Below are 16287 nucleotides of genomic sequence, written 5' to 3'. Positions count from 1 at the left end.
AGGCATCAACCATTCAACCGAGGATAAGTATTGTTACGACTATCTGCTTAATGTTGATGATCACACCTGCAAATTGCCCCTCCGCTGCCAGAGACGGCTACAGAGCTGTGAAATTGAGGGTATGCAGCATTATTAACCTTACTTTAATCTGCTTGGCGCTGGAAAACCTCCCAGCCTGCCCTGTGTCTTCAGGACCCTGAGAGTCCTGGTGTGTTTAGAGTCATTACTCTGTCATCAGTCTGCATTTGATATTAGGTATCATTTGAAAAGCTGAGTGTACCACCTTGTCAAATCTGCACACCTGAATCTCTTAACAGACACCACTTGTGATTTAATAAGATTTACGTTACGTGAACTCTCACCTCTAATGATATCACCCAGTCTCAAGCGCCCATTAAAGAAAGGACGAACTCTCTTCATTGAAAAGAGATGATAGATGAGACAATCTCAAGGAGATAAAGCCAAGAGCTCTCTTCACTGCCTGACCCCCATGAAGAGGGCCGCCAACGGCCCTTGGCCGGACCAAAGCTGCATTCTGGCAACAAGAGCATCAATCAACTGGCTATTCTGACTATCCGCTCTGATTTGGCGAGGAAACCAGAGACACCTATCCTACCCAAGCAGAAACAGTCATAGTGATATCATCTGTACAATCCGGAAGTCACCAGGACCAGATGGTCTTCAAGAATTTTTGAGAGGCTCACTGCACTCCTCACCTAAAATCAAACTAAATATTGTACGGTAAGTAAGACGGGGAGGACCTTATGGAAGACGCCTCATATAGACCCATATCGCTTTTGAACACAAACACTAAGATCCTAGCGCAGGTCTTGGCACACAGATTAGAAGACATCATCCACCAAATAATATCTAATTATTTGGCTTTGTTAAGGATCGACATCCCTTCTCCATGTCAGACGCCTAGTTTTCCTAAAGAACCAGCCACTGACCCTACCGACAAGTTTCTTCCTTTCTATCCACTATCTAAAGGCCCACTATCCATATTATACCAAAAACACTTCATGCAGGCAGATTCATCTCTGGATATGATGAAAACAGCCTGAGAACAGGTCTTAAGTCTTACACTATTGGATGGTGAATCGGAATCTATTCATCGGTACACAATTCATCATTCTGTTCAAGACATTGCCTAATGCACTTTATGATAGGTTACAGGGTTCACATGCAACTACCCTAATCTCACCCCTATGTGTGATAAGTGTATACACAATGATGCTACTCTTATTCATCCATGGGTAGACGTCTTTATGACTATGTCAAATATTCTAGGCAAGACCTACATCCTCTAGGTATCCCTGAGAGAAATGATCTCAGTCTGACATTGAGACACTGCAGAGTTGTACATGACCTTTACCTCACTCCTGGCCAGACATGCAGTTCTGCTCATCACTGGCTCCAAGGATATAAAGTATTGGTTCAAATTGGGAATGCTGCATTTCTCAACCAAGGGCTCGCAGAAGAAGAAAAAAAAAAACCCTTTCTGATATACTATCATGACACTCAAGTGTGGTATATACTTATCCCTTGACATGAACACCAACCCCTTAATACTTTTGTGTTACTTTTACTTTTGCATTGTTAATGCTGAGCCTTACACCAATTCCAAAACTTCAAGAATGGGGTGAGCAGGATGAATGGGATGGGGAGGAAAGTGTTGTTTTGCTGTGTAACCTTCACCCCTCTACTGCCAACATGTGATGTCTCGCTGATGTAAACTTAGAGTATGTTGCCAGGCCAACGACTGCAACCTGATTCTGGTAATATTTTGTTTTTTGTTCATATGTAAAATCCCAATAAAGATTGTGAAATCAAATGTGACCCCTGACATTGAACTTGTATTGAATATGTGTCAGTAACAACGTAGTAAGATGTGACCCTGAACATATACGTTCCATTCCAACAGATTCAATATTTACATCACAAGTGTATAGCAGTATTATGTCTCCATCATATGCTGGGGGGAACTTTTCCACAGTCACAACACACACAGCTGGTGGGATATGCAGTCGCCACTCACCGGGCCCGCTGATCTGTGAAGTGCTGCGGCTGCGTCGGTTGCCAACGATGGCCACCACACGAGCGCTGAGGCTGGACCGTCTCTTCTTGCTGCCGCCACCGACCGTGCCCAGCGCTGTGTCTGACTGGCTGCCGTCGGTGCGCTCCTGCGTGTAGATCTCTCCACTCACACTGGAGCTCTTCAGCATGCTGCGGCCCACCGATCGTAACTGCCGACTGGAGAGAGAAGAAACTGATTGAAACTGACCTGCTGTGATGGAGAGGGGATGTTACTGAGGTCTCTGTTACTTCCTCTCTACTGTACCTTCATTTTTCATAAACACAAAAACAGCAAGAGGGGATGGATGATGACAACTGTATTTCAGGACTGATGTTTAGTCAAAGAGCATGTAAATGAAACAACAGACATCCCAAATAAGAGGACTGATGACAGACAGGTGACATGTCCTACCAAATGTCTAAAAGTAACACATTAGTTTTCGGTGGTTTGATGTTTGTGCTGTCATTCTGACCTTGAGATTTAGATCTCAAGACTAAAATAAAATGTTCTGGTGGTCCAAAGCTGACGATCATATCATGTACTCGAGTTCATGCCTCTCAAACGAGCCACTACACGCTGGCAGAAACTGCCCAGCACTTGATGCTGCCTGCGAGGGGCTCGGAGGAGTCGCCGCATGTCCGTCCCCTCAGAGGGGGTCAGAGTGCTGCAGGAGAATCCAGCTACGCTGCCTCTCTCTCCCACAGCCTCCTCTCCCAGTGGGTCCCTGAAAGCCACGGTCCAGTGGCCAAATGGAGCCAGGGAGTCACTGGGAAGGGGGAGGGTGGTTTGAGGCCTCTCCACCGACCCCTGCAGGGGGGTGAGGGAAGGACGTGGAGCAGAAGGAGAGGACGGGAGGGGAGGGTCCAGGTCTGGAGGATGGAGGGGGTCGTGGCAGTCACAGCACAGGATGAATGCAAGGAGGGATCTGAGACATGCAGAGGGGTGTGCACACACATAAACACATGTACTGACACAGGCACAGAAAACACGAGTCAAATGTGACAAAAAAAAAAAAAAAAAACTCAAATGATATGCATTCATGTACAGTTTCGACTTGTTTTTAGCTTAGTGTCCTCTAATTTTTGTTTCAGTTTAGATGCATCGTAATCATACCAATGCTAATGCAACTGTTACATTTTGAACAATATTGTGTTTGTTTTGTCAACTTTTTTGTGAGTAGCAAGCAAGTGATTGTAAATATATGCAAACAAATGCAATGAAAGGCAGGAAATCAGACAATAACTGATGGATTAATCGAAGCTTGTGAGAAGCGGTGTACAGTACAGGCAACATATAAGCATATCAAGCAGGAAGAAAGAGTTGAAACATGTTATAAAAGACGATAATGGGAGTTCAATGTGTTTTCGTTCTGCTGTAAGTGCTCATTCACTTCTGTAAGCTATAATCAAATTGTCCTGAAGCAGATGTGAGAGTATCCACTGAATATAGATATTAATATCCCAGTCTGGGTGAAGACTGACCTGAGGCCTGACTTTCTCATACATGTCTAAATTACTAATTCATACCCGGCCTCTCTAAAAACTGACACCTTGTCTGAATTATAGATGAGTTACATTGCTGGCTCTCTAAAATGGTCTGACCAGTTTTAATAAATGGACGCTGGCTCCGTTGTCTGCTTTTTTGTCTTGTTTTTTGTCAGATCACAGCCTTAGAACTAAGCCGCATGCTTGCACGCAGTTGTATTCCTAACAACTGATGTGATATCAGCCACTGCACAGCCAGAGGAACAGAGTTTGTTTAATGCTCCTGCATCCACTTGATGGGATCTTCGATATTGTTTCATAAATTCTTGGCGGCATACCGCATATAAAGAGCCCACCTCATACAGAAGTATGACCGACAGAGGGATGGACGCTTCATTGATCCCGAGGGAAATATAAACATCCAGCAGCTTATACGACACATATATAGCACAAATGCAAAAATATAATAAAAGAGTATAAAAAAGAAAGTGTAAGCATGAATTTGAAGAGTTTGAACAGAATATAAGGATATAAAATACAAAAAAACACGCACACAGCATGAAGTGATAGCCTAGCCACCAGAAATATGAACTTTCCTGCTACAGTATGTGTAAACTGAGGTGGTTTAACTGTATGGGGATTTAACAGTGCATGTGTGGCTAAATAAAATGATTAAAGTTAAAAAAGACTACAGCAGGAATAAACTAAAACTGCTGATGATGTAAATTAAATGGGAATTTGAGATATAAATGTTAAAAGAAACAAAGTAACTGTGCGTGTGCTACATATAAAAATTAACAGGAAAAATTAATGTTAATAGTAACACAAAAAGTATTATTGAACAAAGTGATTTGCGGGGGTTAAAACAGCCAGTAACTGACACTGTCATTAGAGTCTCTGACTGATTATCAGAGAGCTCTGACCTCAACCTCATCCAACCATCTACCAGCTTTAAGCATGAGGTGGACACTGCCAACATCATCGTCTAACCATGCGAATGCTTTTCTTGCTGAGTGGTAGTCACTTCCCACAGCCGCACTCCAGAACATCAGAGAGCAGAAGACTGGAGCGGCATTTTATTTTCTATACGTCTGAAATGAGCTATTCACCTACAGGTCTCACTCTGCCTCCCTCTCTTGCTCACCTCTGATGCTGAAAAGTGTGTCAAAGGCCGTGTTGCTGTGCGCCCTGTCTGGACTGATGTGTGGTAAGGCCATAAAGAACGGAGGCCCTCTCTCCTCCTCCTCCTCCTCCTCACAGACCTCAATACATTAGCCAGCTAATAAGCTGCACTACATCACCAGCTGGCCCACTGAGGACCACTGGGATAGGGTCATTTGTCCCTGTCAGCACACTGCTACTGGTCAGCCAGGGGTGTGTGTGTGTGTGTGTGTGTGTGTGTGTGTGTGTGTGTGTGTGTGTGTGTGTGTGTGTGTGGGGGGGGGGGGGGGGGGGCACATGAAGGGAACATAGAGATTCTTACTTTTATCACCATTTTACTCTTTTTTTTCATTTTTCATTTTTTTTCTTTTTTTTACTCATTTTGAGTGTGATTTATATTCTATTCACACACAAAAAAGATAAAGTTGGGGACAGAATATAAAAAATAAAGGTTAAGATTGAGCCGTATAAGGCTAAAGCTCCGTACACTTGAAGACACAACATGGCCCATAATGCAACATCAGTGCATCTTTTATCAAACCCAGCCTGTCTCCTTAACATTCACTGCCTTTCTAACTCCACATAGCCCCTTTGTCATGCATGTTTTGTTTTAAACTTGTCCTTAGTACCAAGTTCAGATAACCCCGATTACATCACCAGAGTTGTTTTCTCATTTAAAACTGTTTTCACAGGCTAAGGAGGAATACTCATGAAGAGTGAAACAATCTCTATGTATAAAATCAGTGGAGTGTCCTTGAGCAAACTGCTGTATTCCTACAAGTTCCAGCTGACCTTTCTTTGGAGGTTGCCAGCAAAAGCAAAAAATAACTTCCCTATAGAGATAAATAAGAAATTGTCTACAGTTGCTACCATTAAAAAGTTTTTGCAGTGTTCTGTTGACTGAAACAAGTGGGGGATTCAGGGATTCTATCTTGGGGATCCAGGCCCAGTTGTACAGGGAGAAGAAGGATCGCCTGCCATCATAAGTAAATGTATCATTTTGGATCTATCAACCTTTACCTGGACTCCCTCGTGTCTCCAGTTACAGTGTGTCTCCTGCGCTTCAACTCCTCAGAGAAGCGTCTCTTTCCTGCTGATCTCCTCCTGTCCTCCTCTCCATTCACCCCCCAAGAGATCCTCCTGTCCTTTTTCTCCTCCTCTAATGACTTAGATCTGAGTTCCGTTTGTTTGGATTTTCCCCATTCATTGTACGCATCCGTATATTTGTGTGTGGGCAAGGACAGAGGAGATAGAGCATGCAGAGGAACAGAAGCATGCAGCAGTTGGCATGCAGAAATAAAACAGAAAAACACACAGTGATTACCATGCATGGAAAAAAAACAGTTAGTACATTTAGAATTATTACCAGAAAAGAGGACTGACTGGATGTGAATGGATGACTGTAAATAAAATATGAACACCCATAAAACTTCAACTGAACATATGACCAAATGAGGGCTGACCTGAGTCTGCCCCCGGGTCGCTCTGATTGGATAGACATGTAGCTTGTGCTACTGAGGTGGGAGGCACTGCTGGCACGGGAGAGGGCCGACACGTCGCTCATATCACTCTCTGATGATCTGGCTGACATGTTGTCACTGCTGCGCCTCTGTTCTGCATACATCTACACACAGAGACAGAGAGGGGGAAGATAAATTACTTTTGCCCAAACCGGTCATATATAAAAAAAAAAAAAGACATTTATGTCATTTAACAAGTACAGGAGGAGGAAATCTGAAGGATGACTGGAAAACTAGGACGCTGACCTCCCGTTTGGCCTTGAGGTCCGACTCGGGGTCGTGGGATGCTGAAGGCCGGTAGGAATGTACTTTCATCTGCAGCTGTCGGGCTCGTTCCTCTACTGCAATGGCTGAGGCAGAAGAGGCACAAAAAGAGTAAGATGTGAAGAAAATCGACAAAGACTAAAACAAAACAAAAAAAACCCAGCAAAAATAGTTTCAGAGATGCTGGTGTGTTCTCAGTAAGAAAGACTACAGGCGGGAGGATGCAGGGTCTGGTTTCTGACACTAGGTGGAGCATGATGTGCACTGATAGTACATCAAGTGTCCTCATGATGGATGTTAGGATCTCTAAAATCAACATGGGAACAAATATAATTTGGGTTTGTCAAACAGGAAGGAATCAGAGAGAGATGTGTACAGTAGTTAACAACCACACCTGAAAACTGTTGTATGTCAAGATTCTCTGGACATTAAACTCCACCTGCCCGGCAGCTAAGTCAGCTAAAAGAAGCACTGTAAAATATTTAAAGATGCTGTTCAACCCAGTACTGATCGAAAGCGTTTGGGGATACCATCTACCATATACCCCGAGCTCTATATGGTTGTGAGGCACAGATTAATGTAGAGTTTGAGCAATGAACTCTTCACACCCATCAATCTATACGGTGAAGCTCAAAAAGTCAACTAATTTCTGACTACAGAGGAGCTATATATCAGGAAGACTAGATATCATTTCCAGTGAGTAACACAGCATTATTACTGTCATTCACACGTGACTTTATCGGCTCAACCCACTTGTGAAACCAAGCCCCCACCCTTGCATTCATACCTTGCTCTATGCTGCTGCTTTTTGCAGGGAGCTGAGGCAGCTGCCTGCCCCTGCGACCTGATGAAGGAGTCCCTGTCGGAGAGGGGCTGCCGTGAGGTTGTGCTCTGACAGAAGGGAACAGGAAGACACAAGAGAGAAGAGGGGAGAAAGGAGAGGAGATATAAAAACATGTTATTCACGGATTGAATTGAAGCACAAGATTGCATCAAATAAACTGACGGAGGAGTTCCAATGGTCAAAAATCAGGTTAGGGGAGGTAGAAAATACTCAGAGTAATCACAGGGGGTACAGGAGGAGTACAACAGAGGAAGTGGCACTGAGTGTGTTTAAAGACTGCACAGTATTTTTCATATATCCCTGTATCTGTGGAGCTGGTACATTTATACCATCAGATTGTACAGTACTATCCACACCTACAAACCAGATGGTACTTGTCATTTACATAAAGCTACATAAACCACTATTGAACAGTATGAAATATTTACATGCTTTCCCCATCTTACATGGATATCTTACCTCTTGGACTATAACATCATTTTGGCCTTGCTTGGACGTGACATTTACATGTTGTACATACATTGTTATCACACTCAGCGTGACACAGAGGAGGTCAACACACAGGGGGGTAGAAGGGTAGTGCTGACAGTAGCATGCACCTGTCTAGCCATGGCGAGTTTGGGCAGGACCCAGCCAGGCCTGTCTGGCCAAAGGGCCTCAGCGGGCCCCCTCTCCCCCTACTGCCCCTCAGGATAGAGGTGGGCTGGATTCGACTGCCATCAGCAAATAACAGGAAATGAAAATACAAAAACTTAAAAATACAACAAAATGAAATCAAATGAAAACAACATAACACATGACTTCAGGGCTCTGTTTAAGCTCTGAAGTGGTCATTCAGATAAAACAGTGTGCAGACGCCAGGTGTTACACATACAGATCACATACAGCTGGTGCATGACATCAAAACACAAGGAAGTGTCTTCATTGTCTAAGTGCAGGTGCTTTCTCCGAAAGAAAATAGAACAATACCATCACAGTATTGTTTAAGCAGTAGTTTGACAGTTTGGGAAATATGCTTTCTTGCAGAGATTTAAAAGAGGTGACAGATAGCACTCTCATGTCTGTTGACGAAGCTGTAGTGAGGGGTTGGTTAGCTTAGCTTAGCATAAAGACTGGAAAAGAACAGATTTTGAACAATTCTTTACTAGCCATTTATTATTTGCTGTGGAAAGATATAGTGGAGTAATAAACTTTAAATACTAGTAATATAATTTATTAGTAATATAATAAGTAATACATCTCTCACAGACAATGACGTCACAGTGTGTGTTACTGTGTTTGTGCAGTTTAACTTGAACCATCACCCACAACTTTTAAGCATCCAGACACAGCAAAAGTGTCAGCAAATTTCCTTTAAACATTAAATCATAGAAACAAAGAAAAAAAGAGGGTTGTAACTTGTAGTTTTTTCCTACATGGCGTTATGATTTATTATTTTACTTTCAGGTAGCGTTGGAGCCTACATATTCCATGAGCTTCGACAGCCAGTTACTGATGGTCAGATATCAACCCACAAGAGAGACAGAAGTAAAAGTGATAGTGATGCGAAGTAATGAAATAAGTGAGTGAGTGAGTGACTGACTGAGTGAGTGAGTGAGTGAGTGAGTGAATAAATGAATGGTCTCACCTGTCCCCCTCCAGGCTTTTTTTGACGCCCCTCTGACAGTGCGGACTTGATGAATTGCTACACTGCCTGTTTCGGCAAACAGCAACCACAGAGAGAGAGAGAGAGAGAGAGGGAGGAAGACAAAAACAAAGACGATATGGAGAATGATGACCCACAGAATGGCAAAACCAAACACTGACTGATGTGTCGGATATAACGTAAAAGGCTCAGCTGAGACTTTGGTTTGGTTTTTGTGGTATGTAAAAGCAATATAGCTGAGAATTGCACATTCTCACCAACAGTGCAACGATGCTACAGTACAGAAAGTGCTTTCAAGCCAGAGAAGAGGGGAAATTCACACAGGCGCTGAGCAGAAAGAGCAGGTGCAGCAGAATCAAAGGGGGATTACACAGTCTTAGACCACAAATATTTACAGGGAACAAGAAAGAAACTGTGCTGATCACAAGATGTCTGTGGCGCTATCGTCAGGATGAGCTTGAAGCTGCAGAACAGGCTTTTAGGTACTAGCAGGCAAGCGGAGCTGTAGCACAGAGTTTTTACGAGGTGGGGACAGTAGGGGGGGGGCAGGCCTGGTGTACCTGTCTTCCTCAGGGGCCACGTGTTCTACTAAGATGCTGGGGCTTGGGGGAGTCTTGCGGGGCAAAGAGTTGAAGCACCTAGAGGGGTGTGAGGGTGGGAGTAGGAGCATCCCAGTGGAGAAACACCAGGGAGAGGCTGTTAGTGAGTAAAGGGACAGCAGAGGCTTTGAAACTGTAAATTCTCTTTAAATTATCAGGACATCAGTGAAAAGACTCCCCTTGATCTGATTCATCATATATTTTGAACCATGTTGGAAAGCATTTGTACTGTGGTCTGGGTGAATATTTGATTCTGATTGGCTGCAGCATGTCGATTAACTCCCTAACTCCATGTTTGGACAGACCAACTCAGAGTTTCAGTGAGGCTGTCTGTTCACAGTTATAAATTCAAGCGCTAGCTTGTATCAGTCCAGAATATCTTATTTACAACTCTGAGCTCAGTCCTTCAGTGAACAGTCCTTTGATTAGACCTGTATTGTGTCTTCGGACTGGCATCATGCAACCTTCTCCCCTCTCATCTGCTATTCAACTTCAGGTTGCGACCAGATGGACTATCATTTGTGAAAATCTTGCTGTTGACTTGGGGACAATGACATGGCTAGCAAGCTAATCTTGTTGTCAAACATGCTGTTGAATTATGTTCACAGTTTTACATATCAGCTGTATACAAAGTTACTGACTGAAACTTGCTAGCAAAAAAGTTATTCTTTTGGCTAATAGCTGAGCCAAAGGCTTCTATGAGCTGAGCGGACTAGTTTATCTCCCGTCATCATTGGCCTGTTTTAGTTTTTTTTTTCTCATCTACTGGAGGAGCGAACAACGTTTTGATTGCACAAGAACCTTATCAGATTGTAGTCCTAAACACATGCATGAAACCCAGCAGGCGAGACAAATAAATCAAAATTATAGTGTAAAATAAAATTTGGTTTCCCTATCAACACTCCAGTTCAGTGTAGGTTGTAGCTCAGCTTAGCTGATTGTTGCAGCTAATAATCAAACAGTCAGGCACTGCCAGGGAAACTGAGTTATAGCTTGTGAAAAACCTTAGCTTATCTTTAATGAATGGTCTTATTTCTATTTTTGTCTTTGGAAAAGTGACTATGGTCTAACCGGGATAATGCCCAATAAGCTCTCCATTATCAGAAATGAATATCTTGTCTCGCATTTTCCCCTACTGACTTTATGAACAAGCCAACAAAATACTAAATGTAATGGAAACTGACTCAGATAATGCTGTTTTGCTGTTCTGCTGTATTCATTTTAAGGAATAGTTGAACATTTGGGAATTAGCCAGATAATGGTTAGCCTAGCCTAGTATAAATGTTTTTTTAAAGAAGGGGGAAACTCTTTACAATAACTGAAGGCTAAAATTGGTATTGCTCTTCTCACCTAACTCTTGTAAAAATAATTATGAACTGACATTTCCCAAAATGACTGACTGCCTCTCAGTGATATATACCTATGTGCTGACTCTATTACCTTGCCTGTCCTTATTGAGACTGCTCCTAATTATTCTGTAGCAAACACGACTGTCTGTTTTTCTTACTTTGAAATAATTAAAGATATTTCACAGATTTCAAATTCAAACAGCCCAGATTATTTTCTTTTTAGTGATAGTGTGCAATGGAAACGCTGATTTATGTATGAAAGGGACACATGACATGAACTGTAATGAAGACATGCAGTATCATAAACCCAAAATGTTGGATGATTCACTCGTGCAAGTCCAAAAAAAAAGGATTTTAAAGCTGTCACGGAAGACGTTTCAGCTGTCTCCCACATCCCTAAATCTACCCTATTCATGAACGGAATTGAAAGTCTTTTTTTATACCTGTCTCTTTCAGGGGAGTGGAAATTGGTGTCTGGTCTCAGACAGGTGGTGCTGGCACTCCTCACTCTGTCCAACGACGGCTGCAGGTCGCTGCACCGCCACAACATGGCAGCAGAGAGAGAAATAAAGAAGAGAAAGGAAACAGAGATGGAGGAAAGATGTACAAGGACAGAGGATGGGAGCAGAGGTGTCAAGAAGGAGAGGTTGTGAATAATGTGAGAGAACCAAAGGATGATAAGTGGGAGGAAGATAAAAGGGTTGAAAGTGAGAAAAAGGAGGATAATGTGAGGTGAAGTCAAGAAAACGGGGGCAGAAAGGAGATAGAGGACAGGAAGGAGAGACAAAGAGAGAATAAGGAAGGCCATCAGACAGTGCAGTAACATGTAATGGCTCTGATGCTGCATCTCAATTTATCATAGCCAGTCATTCCTCGCGGCCAAACACTGTGAGACCACTCAGATGGAAGGTTGGTGAGTTGCCATGGGAACCATGTCTAAGTAGGAGAGGGGACTGCTTTATGTGTGTGTGTGTGTGTGTGTGTGTGTGTGTGTGTGTGTGTGTGTGTGTGTGTGTGTGTGTGTGTGTGTGTGTGAGGGGGTGAACGAGTGAGGAGCCAGTGTTCAGGTTTACTCTGCCCTGCATACACTCACAGCTGTATGTTTGTCACGTCATGCTGCTCTGTGACTTTCAACAGATGGTTGGCTCCGTGCCATCGCAAGACACTGCATATTATGTTTTCAGGCCAAATGCCTCACATGGATGGCAGCAAGGGCTTAGGAGCTGAGTGGTTGTTTAATGCTCTGCCAATACATGCTAAAGCCTCTGCCGCACATTGTTACCGACAAAAAAAAAAAAAGAGGGAGAAAGAAAAGGTTGTGGGCGGAGGGAGGACGAGGGAGGAGATGGCGCGCTCTTACCTAACAGTGACCTCATCAGTGAACCTGAGCACACGGTGTGTGAGGATGCTACGAGGCATGGAGCTGCCCCCTTCTATCCTGTGGGGCGGCTTGTTCTTTAGGCATGCAGGGAGGGTGGAGCTGTGTGTCAGAGCCCCGCCCACGAGAGGCGGGGAAAGAACCACATGCAAAGAAAGGCAAAGGAAAACAAAAATGACACATGCAACTGACAGAAGTAAACAGCGACACAGCAGGTGACGGGGAAGAAAACACATGCATGAAGCTACGCAGGCGAGACAGGGAAGCAATGTTTACAGTGCTACATGAAAGTTGGTTTCCGTTCACAGTTTAAGTTGTTTCCTTAAAAAAAAAAAAAAACGAGGCTTCAGTTAGAAATGTTCAGTGCGTTAACTGAACACATGAGATGAACTCCATCCTGCCTCAGAATGAGGACTTCATTATGTAAGTGTGGGGCCTCTTGCCCTCCCTGTGGATTGACCCCACACTTATATGGGGAGATTACATGTAATGCTGATTATATAACTCAATCTACAGATCTAAAGCCGCCGAGGCAGCACGTGGCGAGGAAACCAAGCTACAGCGGATCTATAGAATGTATAGGAGTGCCATGAAAAGGATTAGGGCGGAACAGAGAAATGGAGGAAACTGCTTATACAGAAGGTCTGGCGGTTATGTGGCATTACAGTTAATGTGTCCTGTGATTATGAGTTTTAAAGCTGGCTCAGAGGTAGAGACAAAGAGAAAGATAAAGGTGATGCGACATATGTATGTGAACTGATGTGATGTGGTACAAATTAGCAAGCCAGGATCAACATCTGATGAATATGCAGAGGGACAGTACTGGTGGTTTTACTTGTTTTAGCCCATTAACTGCAACTCACATATTCTTTATATTAAGTTGACTATTTCCAAAACCATTCAATTTGTTTTAGACCAATGTCCAGGCAGTCATTACTACAGGGTACTCCAGCACCTTAGTTTTGTGTTCCCATAAAATTAACACTCGCAAGAAGCACATTCTATAACAAATCTTAAAAAAGCTGCAGCAGGGGCCAAGAAACCCTAAACTTTAGTCCCTTATGTGGGTCAAACTTCAAAATCCCTGGATCCTTTACTACCAATAATCCTGTTAGTATAATGTTACTTGTCATGCTAGTAAATTCCCAGACTTTCTGTTATAATTGAATAATTTGTAGTCCAAGATAACCCTGATGACATGGGGTAACTGTCTCTGGCCTGAACAAGGAGATATTCTTCTTTACAAGCTTTGTAGTAGGCCCTATGTCAAAATTGCTTTTGTCATGCAAAGGATGAGGTGCAGTCTTAAAAACTTTACAGCCATGCTAGCAGCTCTTTGAGACTTTGAATGCTTTGAGCTGAATGCCAACAATGACAGTATTAACATCTTGATGTTTTTCAGGTGTCATATCTACCTAGGGATGGGCTGCATGCCAGTGTTATCACCATCAAAAGTGCCACTTTCTGCTACAACACTGATTTTGCAATGCAGCCATTACTGTAATATGCTTTTTAGCCTATTGAAAGTAATGTGTCAGTGACAACAAGCAAATAAAGGGCTTAACGTGTAATGTAAAGAGCAGGGTGCACTTCAGAACTCAGACTTCTATTGTAGCACGCTGGAGCAATGTTGGAGTTGTGTTTGTTGCTGCTGTATCTAAATGTAGATAGACAAGCCTTGTGGCACACTTCTATAAATATTCTTTGGGATTTTGAACCCTGAGAATGAATCACATTACATTACTAATTAACCTACATAATCAGGCAGGCTACTTCCTCCCAAACACATGCATGGCATATTTCCAATTAATATTTGAAGCCAATAAACACAAATGTTTTGTTTATAAACCTTTTCTCTCTTCTTTAGATATGTCCCCTTACACTGCCCCTTACAAGAGACAGAATCATGTTTGAGTGGAGAATCCTTTTCGTTTATTTCATTAAACAAATATACTGTGACATACATTTTAGGTCATATTATCAGAACCTATGTTATATGTTATATCTAACTCCCCATTACCAACATACATGCTGCAGATTAGGACTAAACACAAAGTAAAGCTGAGGCTGATGGGCATGGCAGTAGTTTTGCAGGTAATGGTTCAATCCCAAAACTGGACCAGTTGAACGTTGTTGCTATCCGTACTATACCCTTGAGACATTTAATGTAAAACTACAAATATCAACGTTATGGTGGAAGAAGTCATGATCATCCTTGTTGTGTTTTAGGTTGCTTGATATACCAGACTGAGATTCAGCTATCCATGAAAAAGAACGACCAAATTGTCTTTTGTCCATGTTTGCTAATAGCTTAGCTTGCAGGGTTGATTATCTGACAACATAGCTTGAGAACACAAAACTTTGGTGCCCCTATATCAGAGCTCCCTTGACTGCACTGAAGACTTCCTGTTCGCAGCTCATAAATACAAGGTAGAAAATCAGTCTTAAAACATCCAAAATGCTTTGGAAAAAATATGTGATTTGTAGTTGTAATATGTTCTACAACATGTAAGAGCACCAGTAGTGTCTTTAAGGATTGCATAATACAGACGGAAAAGCAACAAATAGCATCTAGTTAGCTAAAGCGGCACCATGACAAAGCACCTTGGCACACACTCCGAAGCAAGCACAAGCAGCACAGCGGTCTGGGAGACATATGGGCGTTTATGGCATTGTGAGAACACTGCCACCACGAAATGACCCACCAACTCCACAAATGAGCCTGGGAAAGCTGGACGGGCACAGAGGAGGGTACTCAAGACTGCCTTTAACGCTAAGCGCTTACCTGTAAATGTCTTTATGGATACCGTTTACTAACAGAGGCATTTTAGGGGGGAGTGTGTTGCTGTATCTACCTATGCCCCTGGTTGTGTGAGTGGAGACCATGCACATAAAGCAAGACAAGAAAAAAAAAGTGGAAAAAATAAACAACTGCTGTAAGCGAACACATTAAAAAAAAAAGCAAAATGCAAAAAAAAAAAATGAAAAGATATTAATCAAAAGAGCTTTGCCTTCTTTGAGGTCAGCCACCAAGCAGGTCTGTAATCCCTTCACAGTGATCAGTGTGTGTGTGTGTTTCATGAAACGGTTGTGGTGAGAGACAATAGTCAGACATGAATTTTATGAGTGTGCTACAACTACTTGACCCCGATGCAACACTTTGAATTTTGTCTTCATGCAGTCGAAAAAAGCAGACATACACTCTAAGCTCGACTGAAGATAATCAACACACTCTGTTTGCCGTGAACACATCAACATTAAGAGTGTTAAGATGGAGGTGTTAAAGTATAGTGACAATGGAAATGATGACAAAATGGCATATATTCATAAAATAAAACTGAATGGTGGTTGTCGTCTTTTCTTGAATTTTACCTGTTGGTGTGCAGGCACTCGGCACTCCCGCCCCGGATAGACCTGTGCATCTCCAGGACCTCACTGTCATTGCATTGACGATGGGTGAACAAATGAGAAACAACCCGAGAAAAAACAACAGAAGAGGATGGCAACTCAGACAGGCAAAGTGAGTTTATGAATGAGAGAAACCAGGAAATCATAATTCTGAGATTTCAATCACGTCTGCATTCAGCAGTACAGAATGATAGAACAAACTCAGTATGTTTCAATGACTAGTTTCACACCGTTAGTAGTATTAGTAGATATTAGTTTGGTAATATCACTTTACACACACTGGCTAACCAAAACAAGATTCAACCTTTAAAAAATATGAGTAAATATCTGAGTCCATAATCTGATGAAGACCAAAGCAGCTGTCAGATCAGTGCTGACTGACCCACTAAAAACACTGATCCAATATGTGTCCATCTTGTTCTTAAATATATGTTTTAAATTAATTGAAAATTAGTAGTATTTATCTATCTAGTACTATGTATTATGTATATTATGCACATCATTCTAGTTGACAAAACACACTGCCATGGCCCCACCCCACTCCCGAGATGATCCTCA

General features: G+C 42.5%; 1 protein-coding gene across 1 annotated transcript in view; it reads right to left on the bottom strand.

Moving 5' to 3' along the window:
• Positions 1 to 16287, bottom strand: part of rims1b (regulating synaptic membrane exocytosis 1b) — an 80574-nt gene that overhangs the window by 8180 nt on the left and 56107 nt on the right. The window contains exons 18-28 of the mRNA XM_037098957.1: positions 15694 to 15756; positions 12304 to 12423; positions 11387 to 11476; positions 9556 to 9633; positions 8978 to 9043; positions 7950 to 8063; positions 7294 to 7397; positions 6489 to 6592; positions 6186 to 6346; positions 5743 to 5895; positions 2039 to 2253 (exon numbers count right to left, since the gene is read on the bottom strand). Coding sequence (XP_036954852.1) covers positions 2039 to 2253; positions 5743 to 5895; positions 6186 to 6346; positions 6489 to 6592; positions 7294 to 7397; positions 7950 to 8063; positions 8978 to 9043; positions 9556 to 9633; positions 11387 to 11476; positions 12304 to 12423; positions 15694 to 15756 — 1268 coding nt within the window. The remainder of the gene's footprint in view (positions 1 to 2038; positions 2254 to 5742; positions 5896 to 6185; positions 6347 to 6488; positions 6593 to 7293; positions 7398 to 7949; positions 8064 to 8977; positions 9044 to 9555; positions 9634 to 11386; positions 11477 to 12303; positions 12424 to 15693; positions 15757 to 16287) is intronic.

The sequence above is a fragment of the Acanthopagrus latus genome, chromosome 1 (genome assembly GCF_904848185.1).
Source record: "Acanthopagrus latus isolate v.2019 chromosome 1, fAcaLat1.1, whole genome shotgun sequence".
Taxonomy (NCBI): Eukaryota; Metazoa; Chordata; class Actinopteri; order Spariformes; family Sparidae; genus Acanthopagrus; species Acanthopagrus latus.
The sequence above is the reverse complement of the archived record's forward strand: the minus strand, read 5'-3'. Positions and strand labels throughout refer to the sequence as shown.